The sequence below is a fragment of the Gouania willdenowi genome, chromosome 8 (assembly GCF_900634775.1).
Source record: "Gouania willdenowi chromosome 8, fGouWil2.1, whole genome shotgun sequence".
Classification (NCBI taxonomy): Eukaryota; Metazoa; Chordata; class Actinopteri; order Blenniiformes; family Gobiesocidae; genus Gouania; species Gouania willdenowi.
In genome coordinates, this window is record NC_041051.1 from 33,340,464 (window position 1) to 33,355,796 (window position 15,333).

At 40.6% G+C, this 15,333-nt stretch overlaps 2 protein-coding genes across 5 annotated transcripts in view; one reads left to right on the forward strand and one right to left on the reverse strand.

Annotated features, from left to right (window-relative positions):
- The window catches only part of LOC114468905 (myosin-11-like), a 24,706-nt gene extending 11,475 nt beyond the window's left edge, over window positions 1-13,231 (reverse strand). The window contains exons 1-18 of one of the 4 annotated variants that reach the window (XM_028456051.1): window positions 13,104-13,231; window positions 12,173-12,315; window positions 9,704-9,944; window positions 8,463-8,633; window positions 6,234-6,390; window positions 6,057-6,084; window positions 4,896-4,995; window positions 4,678-4,710; window positions 4,512-4,604; window positions 3,529-3,570; window positions 3,333-3,399; window positions 3,120-3,263; window positions 2,950-3,045; window positions 1,794-1,912; window positions 1,584-1,736; window positions 910-1,083; window positions 645-818; window positions 5-119 (exon numbers count right to left, since the gene is read on the reverse strand). In XM_028456051.1, the coding sequence (XP_028311852.1) occupies window positions 5-119; window positions 645-818; window positions 910-1,083; window positions 1,584-1,736; window positions 1,794-1,912; window positions 2,950-3,045; window positions 3,120-3,263; window positions 3,333-3,399; window positions 3,529-3,570; window positions 4,512-4,604; window positions 4,678-4,710; window positions 4,896-4,995; window positions 6,057-6,084; window positions 6,234-6,390; window positions 8,463-8,633; window positions 9,704-9,865 (1,828 nt within the window). In that variant the 5' untranslated portion in view covers window positions 9,866-9,944; window positions 12,173-12,315; window positions 13,104-13,231. Of the gene's footprint in view, window positions 1-4; window positions 120-644; window positions 819-909; window positions 1,084-1,583; window positions 1,737-1,793; window positions 1,913-2,949; window positions 3,046-3,119; window positions 3,268-3,332; window positions 3,432-3,506; window positions 3,571-4,511; window positions 4,605-4,677; window positions 4,711-4,895; window positions 4,996-6,056; window positions 6,085-6,233; window positions 6,391-8,462; window positions 8,634-9,703; window positions 9,945-12,172; window positions 12,316-13,103 lie in introns of those variants that run through there. The other 3 variants (XM_028456049.1, XM_028456050.1, XM_028456052.1) reach the window with 3 other exon arrangements.
- On the forward strand, window positions 13,081-14,230 carry hoatz (HOATZ cilia and flagella associated protein). The gene has a single exon (XM_028456168.1). It carries the CDS (start codon window positions 13,081-13,083, stop codon window positions 13,474-13,476), a length of 396 nt encoding a protein of 131 aa, XP_028311969.1. The 3' UTR covers window positions 13,477-14,230.
- The last annotated feature ends 1,103 nt before the right edge of the window (window positions 14,231-15,333 follow it).

Below are 15,333 nucleotides of genomic sequence, written 5' to 3' on the forward strand. Positions count from 1 at the left end.
TGACCGTCCTTCCACAGGTCCTGGATGAAGACGCTGGACGAGTTGTTGAGAAGAGCCGTCACGTTGTCGTTCAGAGGGTCCATGTTCTTTGTCAGCCAGTTGGCAGCGTTGTAGTCCACCTGTTCATCCAATGAGAAGCATCCATCATATCGCTTTCAAACGCCCTCACCTTCAGGTGCTTTTGGAGTGATTTTATTTCCATTTGGTGATAATTCTATTTAAATTAGTGTTTTCTCTCTTTTTTTTACTATTGTTTGTTGTTCTTTTAGTTTTTGTTGATGTTGTATTATGTGTTTTAATTTTGGTTGGTGTTTTTATTTTGGTTGGTGTTTTTATTTAGGTATTTTTGTATTATTTTAGTCATTTTGGAGTTTTTTTGGTTTTGATTTTGTGTCTAATTTTTTCCCTCCATTAATAGTTGTAATGTTCTGTGATTTTGTGGTGATGTTGTGCATCATCTTGTGAGTCTTTCCAGGTGAGGGAGAAAGAAACCTGAAGATGAATTCCATGTATTGCAGACAGTAAATGTGCGTCTTCCTCTGAGACTACATGTTTGGTTAGCTTAGCACATAGCGCAGAACAGGGTGTCAGTGTAAAGGGGCGTGGCCGTGTTCTAATACTGCTGTGTGATTGGTGGAGCTCACCTTGCCAGCGTAGTGCAGCACGGTGAACATCAGCTTGTCTTTGTGCTGCTTGGGTTTGGAGAATTTAACGTGTGACCCGTGTTTGTTGAGCAGTTTGTCTACGAAGGTGACGTCAGTGGCTTTGGGAAACCAGCACTCCTCGTCCAATAGGGCCAGGATACCAGGAGGGTTGTTCTACAGACACACATACACACACAAGAGCAGCAGCAGACGTCAGGAGGCGTGTATAGGTCGTACATACGTGCACGTGTGTGTGTGCACGTGCCGGTCTCTCGATGAGCTCGATGCACGGCTGCAGGTCGAGTCCAAAGTCGATGAAGTTCCACTCGATTCCTTCTCGTTTGTATTCCTCCTGCTCCAGGATGAACATGGTGTGGTTGAAGAGCTGCTGCAGGCGCTCGTTGGTATAGTTGATGCACAGCTGCTCAAAGGAGTTATCCTGGAGATAAGGAGATAAAATAATCCTGGAGATAAGGAGATAAAATAATCCTGGAGATAAGGAGATAAAATAATCCTGGAGATAAGGAGATAAAATAATCCTGGAGATAAGGAGATAAAATAATCCTAAAGATAAGGAGATAAAATAAGGAGATAAAGTAATCCTGAAGATATTGAGATGAAATAATCCTGATGGAGATAAAATAATCCTGAATATAAGGAGATAAATTATTTCTGGAGATAAAGAGATAAAATAATCCTGGAAATAAGGAGATAAAATAATCCTGAAAAGATGTGATAATCCTGAAGTGACTAAATGAAATAAACATGAATTAACAAACTAGAATAAACCTAAACAGAGATTTAAAAAATTAAGTGTGAAAACTCAGTAGCAAAAAATGTAATTAAACTGCCAAACCCTTCACTTTGTTTATGTTTATTTAGATATAATGTTTGTTTATTTATAAATAATGTTTTTATGATGTTTCTTTTAAGTTTCACCTCAAATATCTCGAAGCCGGCGATGTCCAGGATTCCCAGGAAAGACGAGGACTGTCTCTTACTTTTATCCAGAGTCTTATTGACTCGAGCCAGGATCCATCGGAACAGACGCTCGTACATGGCTTTGGCCAGAGCCTCGATGGCGAAGTCGGCCTGAAGGAGAACGGCTAAGGTTAGCGCCCAGCTAACCTGTGACCTCTGACCTCTCACCTGCTGCTTGGTCTGGGCCTTCTGGACCACCTCTCGGCCCACCTTGATACGGGGCGTGAGGATGGCCCTCGTGAAGTCGGTCACGTTGATTCCCTGGAGGTGACAAACCTTCTGTGCAGCTGAAAAACCACAAACACATCCTCAGACTAAAGATTATCTTTATCTTAACATATCTTATTTTCTTCAGTCGTCAAATATAATAAATATAAATCCATGATGACAGTGAAGAGCAACAGTGTTAGTGCAACGCACCAGGAGGCGGATCCACTTCATAACTTGGTCCTGACCAGGTTAGATAATGCTTAAGTTTAAAATGATGAATAATTAAAATCCATAATTCAGACCAAAAACAACATAGTTGTTACAGAAAAGACAGGAATGAGAGAATTCAGACAGGAAGCTGCTGATACTGTTAATGCGTAAAAGTGTGAGATTATTTGTTATTGATTTATTGGATGATAAACGGACAGAGCTCTGCAGTTAAACTTTATTACAGCACACGTGTTTCTATTCAGGTCGACCTATTTATCACACACTGGGATTAGAACACATTGTTTACTGTAGTATGTTCCCGATGATGCTGTCAGCCTCACTATAGAATATAAAAGAATTAATGAATGACTTCACCAATCCACACACACAGGCTTCATCAGCTGACTGTAGATCAGTCCATCAGATTTTATTCTATATGTTTCCTAAATGATGTCATCAGTTAATGAAATGATTAATTAATCCATTAATAATGTTCTTTCCTAAACGCAGTTGTCAGATCTGCACCAACCAGGATCTTCTAACAATGGGCAGGTCATTTTACAAGAGAACTGATTGGTCAGAAGGCGGGGCTTTAGCACACGCTAAGATCCTAGCCAGAACAAAACCTGCACCCGACCAGGCTAGTCGTTCAGCCTAAGTTACCATGGTGATTTAGCTCCGTAAGATGTTAGCAAGCTTTGTAGTCCAGCACACACTGATTAAATCCTGGGAGTTAGCGTGATAAGAGGTCATCTAGCTTCGTAGTAAGGGCCCTTATGTTATCTCTTCTCATCTTTGATTTATCATGTTTGATCTTCTCTCAGTGATGTCAGAGGGACAGTTGGACGTTCCTGTGTTTTCCTGATGAATCTGAACCTGAGGGATATTTAATAAATAAAGTTACCGGTGTTGTCGGGCATGGTGGCCTGTTCGCTGTTCCTCTCTTTCTCAATCTTGACGTTTCCCAGCTGGAGGACGGTGGAGACCACCTTCAGCATCCCTGGAAGGAGAAGTGGACCAGACTGTGTGAGTGTGTGATGTTTATCATGATCAAATTCAAACGGAGGTTCTAACCGACGCGTTCTTCCTCGTTGAACCCCAGGATCTCCATGGCCTCCAGCGTCTCCACAAACAGCTCGTCGTCCTCCTGTCCAGGGATCTCCACGTGTCCCGCCATCAGAAAACGATAGGAACCAAAGTCCTCCAGCAGCAGCTCCTCTGCCTCAGCACAAAGCCTCCGTTTATCATCTCTCACACACACACACACGCACACACTTTATCACCTACCTCTCATCTTCTCTTTAGCTCCGCCCACCATGTAGTAGAAGATGTGGAACGCTCGCTCTGTGTTTGCCTGACGGATGCAGCGAGACTTTTCCAGAAGGTCTGACAAGCTCAGGAAAACATGATCAAGTATTTAATTATATTTTAAAAATAAAGGTGTGTTTGTACAGAGGATACAGGTGTCGATGTTCGCTCCCACCAGAAATCCAGTCACGTCAAAGTTGAGTTTGATGAACTTTCCCTGTGGATTGAGGAAAGTATTATGGGTGGAGTCTGAGATCCTTCCCAAAAAAAAAATAGAATTAAATACTTTTATATAGACTGTCTCATGATTGGCGCCGACCACAATGTGTGTAACATATACAACAATGCAAAAATAATTAGTAACATAACTGATAATGTTGACGACAAAATGTGCGTCGATACGTCGTTTGATGTTATAAGTTCATGATAAAATCTTTCTGCTTCATTTTTGCTGCAGTACCATAACATGATCTGCTGGAGGCGTCACCATTTACATTGTGAAGAAGAACTGTGTAACAGAAGAAGAACCAACCTAAAACCTCAAAAGTTTGGGACCATTTCACTGAAAACATACAACTACATTACACAGTCTACAACAAAGAAATTCAAATATATTTTGTACAGTCACTGTGTTTTATGGCACTTAGAATATTATGAATTTGGGAAAACTGTGATAAAAAAAACTTTTGACCATTGGAGGGGGGGAGGGGGGGCAAGTATCCAAAAAATAATTATTCAATCAAAAAAAAAAAAAACACTTCAATCTATAAAAAAAAAAAAACATTTGCAATAAAAAAAAAGTGTTAAAATACAAAAAAAAAATATTTTAGCCCCAAATAAAAGCATTTGAACTCTTTTTCTTTGATTGAAAATATTTATTTTTGATTGAACTCATCTTTTTTGTATTTGGGCCATATTTTTGGGCAATTTTTTGGTGCAATTTTTTATTGGGTTTCAAATAGTTTTTTATGATTGAAAAAAAAAAATAATTTTAATTAAAATGTTTGTTTTTTTTGATTCAAGTGATTATTCTTTTGATTGAAAAGTGTTTTTTGGATTGAATAATAAAGACACAAATGTACCTCCATAGGAAATGTCAGACGTCTGACGTTAAACTTTAAGTTAAGTTAAGTTTAATTGTTGAAGCTGTTGACTCACGAATCGAGAGGAGTTGTCGTTTTTGATGGTTTTGGCGTTTCCGAACGCCTCCAGGATGGGATTGGCCTGTAGGAGCTGCTTCTCCAGCTCACCCTTCACAAAGGTCAGAGGTCAGATTGATGCCTTCGTTCACTGATCAGAGTAAGATGAAAAATTCTAGACTCACGTAGGCCAGAGACCCCTGCTGTGGCTGCTGCTGCTGAGGACGGACACACAATAAAAGACACACAACAAAAGACACACAACAAAAGACACAACAAAAGACACAATAAAAGACACACAAACTGTTTTGGTCGCCTACACTGTATGAAGCTCAGAAGATTTTCACGTTGAGGTCACCTTTGTGTGGTTGTTGTGTAGTTGTGTGTTTGCTGTGTTACTCACAGGGTTTGCGTCTTTCTTCACTTTGTGCGACGACGCGACCACGGCCAGATACTGAATCACCTTCTTAGTGTTTTCTGTTTTTCCTGCTCCAGACTCACCACTGAGGATGAAACACAGAGAGGCACCTGACAGGTCACACTGAGGGATTTTGAACAAATGTACATAATCTCAAATCAACTTAACTTGTCACATATATTAACTGATAAGTGACATCATCTTATCCCATTTAATGTAACATTAAAAAGTAACAAACTTTCTGCTGAGCTGTCACGAGGAGGGAAATTCAAAAACTGCCTTGATTATGGGCGTGGCCTGACAGAGTAAGACACGCCCACTCAGTCAGCCCATAGCGCTGTGCGCAGAGACAGACGGTAATAATCTCTTAATTAAAAATTTATATTATAAATCTGTAACTATACTTGCTGATCTTCTGCCCATATTTATGCATATTTGTATTTATTTTAATTGAATTCTTGTTCTATTTTATATAATTCTATTGTGTTGTTTGCACAATATGTTCTTTGGTTTTAAGATTTGTGTTACTGACTAGAAAAACCAAACAGGAAAGTAGAAAAGTCCTTGCACTGAAACTTTTACAGTATATTTTATTTGAACAAAAATAAAATACTTTTACTAACTCTTTAAGTTAACTAAGATTATCTAATCTTATCCAAATATGACTTATCTCAACTTAAAGCATTACATCTTAACCTAAAACATCTTATATTAACTAAACTAAACTAATATCTCATTTCAACTAAACTCGACCTCAGTTAACTAAAGTCTGACTTAAATTATCTCATCTTAACGTGTCATATCCTGTCATAGCTTTTACTTTTAAAAAATGTCATGAATATATGAATTTTCAAATTTAAACTGTAAAGTCTGAGTTTACAAATGTGTGAGGTAAGTTTCAGTTAACAAAACTCTGAGTTAAAAAAAAATATTTATCTCAGGATAAACCTGGATTTAATAACTCAAAGGTCAACTTTTACACTCCAGTGTTTTGAATGAAGAAACTCTTACTTTGTAGAGATCAAAGTACAGACTTAGATACGTTTGTTGAGTTAAGCCCCGCCTCCCACATGAGGTGATGAAGTGAATGCATGAGAAGAAGAGTTCATTGTGAGGTTACTGTGTGTGTGTGTGTGTGTGTCTCACGTGCACAGGATGGACTGATCCTCTCTGTCTGCAGAGAGAAAAACAAAGAAAAGTAAAAATAGTTGTAATCTGCTCCTTGTGCTCCATGTAAGGCCGTCCTCACGCCACACGGACGGAAAATACAGAGTGACTGAGGTCAGAGGTTTACTGTACACACACACACACACGCACACGTACCCTGCATCATGTTCCTGTAGGCATTGTCGGTGATGGAGTAGATGTGCGGCGGCACCTCGTGGCGTTTCTTGCCTTTGTACATGTCGATGATCTTCTCTGAGTAGATGGGAAGCATCTTATAAGGATTCACCACCACACAGAACAGACCTGAGTACGTCTGAGGGGACAGAACGGAGCCCAAAGATAGATATTACAGCCCTGCATACGCTGCACATTGACCTCATGTTAGAAAATATGACATTTCCCGAGCACAAAAACTATAATATAGACAGAATTACAGAAAAATACATAAAAAAACCCAAACCTCTTTGTTTTTTCCCTGTATTAATGCTTGGAAAAATAACAAAAAACAGCAAAAATACACAGAAAATTACTGCATGACCGGAAAAATACACAAACTGACTCCAAAAAATTACACAAAACACACAAAACAGCCACAAAAACTCTTTGTTTTTATCCTGTATTAATGTTTCAAAAATTAAAAAACAACAGCAAAAACACACATAATGGCTCATAAAACATACAGAATTACAGTAAATTACATATAAAGGACTGCTCCATGACCCGCCACCTTAACGTGGTTGAGGGGTTTGAGTACCTGAATGATCCTGGGAGCTATGTTGTTGGGGGCTTAATGACCCCAACAGGGTCTCCCAAGACAAACGGGTCCCAGGTGAAGGGTACGACCAAGAATGGTTTGAAAGCCACATGTGATGAAGAAACAACAAAGGAAATTCACGTTGCCCTGATTGGCGCTACCGGAGCCCCACCCTGGAGCCAGGCCTGGGGTTGCGGCTCAGCGCGAGCGCCTGGTGGCCGGGGGTTGGACTCTCTTCCATTCTGGAGTTGCCAATGGTGAGATGTGCTGGGCTGGGGTAGCAATACTTGTAGCCCCCCGACTCAGTGCCTGTACACTGGAATTTATTCCAGTAAACCAGAGGGTAGCCTCCCTCCGCCTTCGGGTGGGGGGACGGATCCTCACTGTTGTTTGTGCCTAGGGGCCAAATAGCAGCTCAGAGAATCAACCTTTCTTGAATTCCTTAGAGGGAGTACTGGAGAGTGCTCCTTCTGGGGATTCCCTCGCTCTGCTAGGGGACTTCAACGCTCACGTTAGCAACGTTAGATGCCGGTTAAACTTGGCAGACTCAAACGCATTGTGAGGGTCTGCTGGGAACACCTAGCAGAGTCTCCCGTCAGAAGGAGCTTCAACTCTCACCTCCGGGGAAGCTTCAACCACGTCTCGGGGGAGGCAGGGGACATTGAGTTTGAATGGGCCATGTTCCGTGCCTCTGTTGTTGAAGTGGCTGACCGGTGCTGTGGCCGCAAGATAGTCGGTGCCTGTTGTGACGGGAACACCCGAACCCGTTGCTGGACAACGGGGGTGAGGGATTCCGTCAAGTTGAAGAAGGAGAAGACTGCAGACAGGAATCGACGGGCCAAGCGGAGAGCAGCCACGGCGGTTGCAGAGGCAAAAACCCGGACATGGGAGGAGTTTGGTGAGGCCATGGAGAATGACTTCCAGATGGCGTTGAAGAGGTTCTGGACCACCTTCCAATGGGGTGGATGAGATCCGCCCGGAGTTGCTCAAGGCCCTGGATGTTGAGGGGCTGTCATGGCTGAAACGACTCTGCAGCATCGCCTGGACATCGGTGGAGGTGACCTTCAACTCTCACTGAATCAGTTTGCAGCAGAGTGTGAAGCAGCCAGGATGAAGATTAGGTGGGTTGGGCACCTGAATAGGATGCCCCCCACGGACGCCTCCCTAGTGAGGGGTTCAGGACAGGTCCCTCCGGAATGAGACTTCGAGGAAGACCAAGGACACGCTAGAGAGTATGTCTCTGAGCTGGTCTGGGAACGCCTCAGGATCCTCCCGGAGGAGCTGGATGAAGTGGCCGGGGAAAGGGAAGTCTGGGCCTCCCTGCTAAGGATGCTGCCCCCACGATCCAGAAACAGATAAGCAGAAGAAAATGGATGGATACACATAAAGGCCAACAAAAACACACATGATTACTCCAAAAACACAAAAGATGAGTACATGACTGAAAAATACAATAAACAACAAAAACTCAAAACTCCTGTATTAATGCTCAGTAAAATAAAAACAAAACAGACAAAACAACAAAATCTTTTTTTTTCCTGTAAAAATACAAAACACTACTACAAAAATACAAATATGACGTGATACAAGATTAAGTGATTCAGGATTAAGTGATACAGGATCAGGCTCACGTAGATCAGGCTAGAGAAGTATCTCTCCTTCAGGTTGTGGAGGACGGACGCCTCGTTGAGGAACGTGAGCGCCGCCATATCTTCCACTTTACTGAACTTGGGTGGATTCATCTTCTGGATGTCGTCCTTGTTCACCGTAGTTTTCTGACCGTTAGAGAGCTCCACCAACACCTGCAGCCCAGAAGGAGGGATAAACAACCTACCAACATAGCAGCTTTTAGCTTTGGGAGCTAAAGTAGAATTTAAAAGATAAAAACACTTGTTCCTGTTGCTTTAGGTTTCTCCATTCATCAGGCATTCCCTAAGGCTCTGTACTGGGGCCCCTAATGTTACAAGAACTTTCTAAAGCACTGGCTCTCAACCTTTTTAGACCGCAAGCCCCAAAATAAAGGTCCTAGAGAGCAGGGACCCCCACTGTAGCTGAAGGTCGTTGAACACAGACATGAACATTGTCATGTGGAGACAGGACCATCTATAAGGGGGAATAAAGGAGAGATTTTTGGGGTCCATCCATAAAGTCAGTAAAATGATGGTCCATTGTTCTATGAATCTGTGATAACCACATTTATTTATTCATCTGAATAATATCCACTGTTATCCAGGAACATTTATTATTATTATTATTATAGTCATCTTAAAGATGGAAATCCTGGTTTTAATCACAAACAAAATGATGGAAAAGGTGGTGAAATGGGATTTTAAAAACCACAGAAATTGGTTAAAAGTTGTGAAATAAAGTGGACAAATACTGACAGAAAAAGTGGAAAAAAGGTTTCAAAGTGTCAATATTGGAACAATTAGTTTAAACTGGCAAATAATGGACATGACAAATCGTGAATGTGGGTAAATTGGCAAAAATAAGCATGAAATATGGTGAAAATAAGTTAAAAGTGACAATAATGGGTCAACATATGTGACATTAGGTGGAAAAGTGGTGGAAATGGTTTATAAGTGCTGAACATGTCTGGAAAGTGAGAAAAATGTGCAGAAAATGCATTGATATTGGATGTAGAAGTGTCAGAAATGGGAGAAATGTAGCAAAAATGCATTAGAATGAGCAAAAATATGGCAAGAAAAAGTGATGAAAATAGGTTAAAAATGGCAAGTTTGATGTAGTTGCAAAAAAGGGGTAAAAATAAGCAAAAATGGGCTCAATCTGGTGATCCCTTCCGAGCATCTTGCGACCCCAAATGGGGTCTTGACCACAAGGTTGAGAACCCGTTCTGAGAAACATGACACACCTGCTCCCCTTTGTCCTCCTTGACGCTGGCCGTCTCAAACCCCTCCCTCTCCGATGGGATCCAAACCATCTTCTTGGCCGCCCAGTCGGCCTGAGCCAATCCGCTGTTACGAAAGTCATTTTCCAGGAAGAGGAACTTGCTGTCGTCGGCTGAGTCGGACATGTTGGCGTGGGCGGGGTCGGAGTCGGGTTCACTGTCAGCGTCTGGAGGAGAGTCGATGGACGGAGGTTTGATCTGTGACCTGATGAAAAAACGGAGCATCCTCTGAAACCACGTGCTACATGCTAAGCTAACCCAAACATGTGGGACATGCAGCACAATACGCAACATGACTGCAAGGACTCACAAAACAATAACGAAAAAAACACAAAATTACCCCAAAAATGATGGAAAAACATCTTTTACTGTCTTTATCTTTTACCTGAAACAACATGATCAAAAGGAAAGAATATGAAACCGACTGTGTGACTTTGTGTTTGATTTATGCTCATTTTAATACGGACTCAGTTCCCACTCGCACCCTGATCTCCGCCTGTGCCTCGTCCTCCCAGCGCAGTCCTCCTAGAGCTGATAACAGCACGGTCGCCTTCTAAACATCCTGCTGCCGGCAAAAACCCAAAGCCCGATGTTTCCGCCTTTTTATATTCAAAGACTCTAATGTTGCATCAGCTGCAAATATAATCAACTTTTATCTATTTTAGTTTTTCCTCCTTTCATTTAAAAAAAACCACGAGCAACTGGCCCTCAGCTTCCACACAAAATGACAGAAAAAGTCACAAAACAACAACAAAAATACACAAAAAAGAAATTTACAAAATGACAACAATTACAGAACAAAAAAAGTCAAAAAACCCAAAGAGCCAAATAGACAATAAAAACACACAAACCCTTTGTTGTTTCCTGAGTTAATGCTCTGATTGGTCGTTATTCTAATGCTGACATGAATGTTGATCATGTGACCCTCAGATCAGATAAAATCACATGCTGTGATGAAAATTCTCCGTCTCTGATTTTAATGACGCACTTATTAAACTGACTCCTGTTTAAAGTGATAAATGAGAAGGTCGTCTGCATAGCAACAAAACAACCATTGATGTTTGACTACGGCGGAGCAAAGAGGAAACAAGTGCAAATCCAACCTTCCCTGCTCTCCACTCACGCTTCCTACTCACTCCCTGATCTCCGTCTGATCCTCGTCCTCCCAGCCCGCCGTCAGCTTCCAGCGCCTGTCGACCAGCAGCCGGTAAAGCACACACAGCAGCAGCAGAACGCAGACGGTGGCAGCGGCGGAGAAGCCCAGGTGCTGCCAGGTCGCCATGCCCATGTTTGGTGACCCGTCGGAGTTTGGACGCCTGGAACCAGGAGTTGGAACCCGAGCACACGCTGCCTTATAAGGTTCAGCTCCCGCAGGCTCAGCCAAGCACGCCGTTTACACCAAACGCACGAGTGACGCTTTCAGGCCAATTATTAGAGCTGAAAACACAGTGCCGCTACGTGCTAAGCTAACCAAACATGTGGGACTATGATCACTAATATGGAAATACTTCCCAGTCTCAGAGGGAGATTCCTTCATCCTCACATGGAAAGAAACACAACATGTTTGGAAAGAATGTGAAACAGACGCTGCACAGAAAAACAACAAAGATACAAAACAACAACAAAACCATGAAGAATGAAACCAACAAAAGATTCTCAGAGGACAAAAAAACACCTTCTAACGTCTTTTATCTGTCAGCTAACCAGAGGCGGGGAAAAAGGACAGGAACAGATCTATTCTATATATGTCTGTAACAAAGGAGAAAAACAGAGCTATTCTATGTATATCTATAACAAAACTAACAGATCTAATCCTTATATGACTGTGTCATGGACATGAACAGATCTATTCCATATATGTCTGTAACAAAGGAGAGGAACCGATCTAATCTCTATAAATCTGTAGCAAAGAAGAGGAACAGATCTATTCTCTATATGTCTGTTACAAAAACCAGGAATAGATCTATTCTCAATATATCTGTAACAAAGGAGAAAAATAGAGATATTCTGTGTATGTCTATAACAAAACTAACAAAGAACAAATCTATCATCTATATGTTTGTAACAAAGGACAGGAACAGATCTATTCCGTACATGTCTGTAACAAAAACCAGGAACAGATCTATTCTGTCATTGTCTGTAACAAAGGTTATAAAGAACAGATCTATTATCTATATGTCTGTGTCAAAAGACAGGAAGAGATCTATTCTTTATATGTCTGTGTCATGGACACGGTAACACTGTAGATACAAATATAATAGACTTACTTGTTGTTTTGTAAAAGTTTTGTGAAAACATTTGTCGGATTTGTTTTAAAAGTCAGAACTTTGGTTTTTTTAACGGTTTGATTGGAACAAATAAATCTCCAAAGGCAACAGAAGGCTTTGATCGGTCTCCAAGGAAACGCTCAACACAATTGTGTTAAACTCTCACCTGTTTCAGTTCCTCTGTGCAGACCAACAGCAGCTCCAGGTGATGATGATGATGATGATGATGATGAAGCGCTCTTCATCCTACACACTATTTAAAGCTGCCGCTGTAGATGAAGGAGGAGCACCAGCAACCTGCACCGCCTCCTGAATTAGAGGAGACCAGTGAGTTTCAAAATAAAAGCATGGAAAGATATATATTAATTATTTCATTAATAAAGAAATAACACATTTCTGTTCCCATGGTAACAAATTCACAAGAACAGATAAACTTCACAGATATCATATAATTGGACATAAAATGTGATAAAAATGTGAAAAATAAATTATAAACCGTTTTTTGGTTGGCTGGTTGCCATGGTTACCACCGTAAACAGCACCACATAAAGTAAAAATAGATATGATTCTAGGGTTTCATTTATTAAAACTTTTTTTCCCCAATATAAACCCAATATAAATAAGTAAATACATATGAATGAATATTTTTATATGCTTTTAAATATAGAAAATGAAATATAAAGAGCTATTTTTTTTTTTTTTGGCTGGCTGGTTGCCATGGTTACCACTATAAACAGCAACACATGTTTAATGTTTGGGCATTTTTTGTTGCTGCTTACAGTTGATTTTAAATGTTTTTGATGCTCATTTTATTGTTCTTTTTGATTTTAGGCAGTTGAATATTTTTTGTTGCACTTTTTGATCATAAAACACATTGAGTTTCTGTTTTTTTCCCTTGTGTATGAAATGCGTCATACATTTGCCTTGCTTATGTTATTCCAAAGATATTTTTTATTAAGATAAATAGTAAAATTGTTAAGATAAAGTTGAGGCTTTTTGCAAAGGTTTTGAATATAAAGTCATTTTCAGCTTCTTGCCGTGTTTGGTTTCCATGGTAACCACTGTAAACAGCTGATGTCGGTACCGGAACATCTCACCGTGTTCAGCGGATCCTCCCCGGAGGACGTGTCCCACGCCCGGCTGCTGTGGAGCTCTTTGGCGCTGCAGCCGCCGCTGGAGTCCCGGTTGGTGCGGGCGGAGCTCCGCCAGAGGCTGCCCGTCTCTGGTCCTCCGCTTCCTCGGAGCCCCGGAGGCCACAGGCCGGGTACGCCCGCCCCGAAGCGGCTGGAGGAGCGGCAGCGATACGAGGCCATGGCGGACCGTAGGAAGGAGACCCTGGCTCTGCTCCAGATGCAGCGGGAGAGGAGGGTCCGGGCAGAGCTGCTGCTAGCCGGGCACAGGCCGCGGGTCAGCGGGGAGACACCGGGGGACACTCCGGGGGACAGAGAGCTGGTCAGACGGCTGCTGTAGGAGGAAGACCTGCCCGGAAGGATGAAGATATATGTCATGTTTAAAGTTTTACTTCACAATAATAAAAAATAATCAAATGAATCTTTACACCTGCTGCAAGACGATGTACGGAAGCTGATTAGGACCAAAATGTTTGTCAAATCAAGAATGAAGTCGAAATGTCGAGATTTAAGTCGAAGTTTCAAAAATGATGAGAAAATGTCAAGAATTACCAAGAAAACAAACCGAAAGGACAACAAAAAAAAATACTCAAGACGATTACAAATACATGCAGAAATAACATAAAAACACAAAAATACACAAAAAATGGGGAGATACTAAAACCTGGAAACATTTCAGAGACAGAGTATATTCTGCCCTGTACTGTATCTGCATGTACAGACTGTAATATCATTGGACATGTTGTTAGAGCTTTACCAAATATTTATTCCTGGTTATTGTTTTACAACGTTTAATAGGGCTTTGTTTACCGGCGAGTTGTCCCAACTGCTTATTTACAAGTTTACAAATAATATTATATTATTGTGCATTGTTCATGTTATGAACATATATGTAGGCTACATTTGAATGAGGTAACCTTTAAAATAATAATAATAATTAAGAAATAAATAAATAATAATAATACAACTGGCTTCCATGTGTTTCTGATCAGTAGGAACTAGTCGCTGGTAAATAAAGTCCAAAAAACTCAAGGACAACAAGAATATACAAGAATTGGCCCTAGTCAGCTTCTGTAGATTTGACTTTATTAGCAAACTTTCAACTTTTATCGCCATATTTGATTTTGAGTTTATTTTTTACTTTAATCTCAAATGTATTCTCTGAATCACACTGGTTCATACTGGTTTGTACTGGTTTAAACTGGTATTCTTCAGTAAATCTGAGGGTAATAAAAGAATCTTGGTGACATACATGATGACAATGTGAAGGTTATTATTATTTCAGGCTTCAGTGATGATTCCTGATGAGGCTGATCAGTCAACTTAAATGTTACTGTTTTTATTGATTATGAAGGAAACCAAGCGTCACATGTTTCTGTGGTTTGAGGAACTTAGTTCTGTGTGTGACTGGGTTTGTCTCCACAGCAGCGTTAGCGTTACATCAGATGAAGTGAAGCCTGCGTGGATGTTCAGATTCCAAATGTCCAGTGGACATGGAGCCAACCATAATAGGAGAAAAGCCCTGCACACAGTGGACTTCAGCTAATTTGGTGATAGTTTTCAAAGCTCAGAGAAAGCTGGATGTTCTAAAAATGCTCCTCAGGTCAGCCTTAAGGAGATCCAGAGTCCAAATTACTCCAGCTTCTCTCCACGCGGCACCTAATGTGGTGTTGAACTAAACAGAGCCACAAAGTGCTCAAATCACCTTAAAACCTGATTTTCCATAATCTCTGCGCTTTTATTTATGTTCCGTTAAACTGGAGATTTAAATAAAAGTGACTAAAGGTCTTGTTTGTTTGCCAACAGTAGACCATGTGTGTGCCCCATGGTCCATATGGGGCTCCAATTGTAAATAAACAGCAACTTTTTCAGCATTTAGCATCAAACCACATTTAAAAAATGTGTTTGAGTTTTTTTATGTTACTTTTGACCAGATGTACGCCAATATTTGTGAAATTTGTGATTTTTTTTTTTTTGTAGTACAAATATCAACAACGTTATATCTAAATCTCAATGTTAAATATAAATATAGGACCATTGAACATCACATCCCATGTATAATGATTCTAACATTTAGATTAAGATTGAACATTTAGCATTTATATTTAAGATTTACATTTATTATTAACATTTAGATGTAACATTTATTATTAACATGTATAGTTAGTTAACATTTAAGATTGATATTCGAAATGTA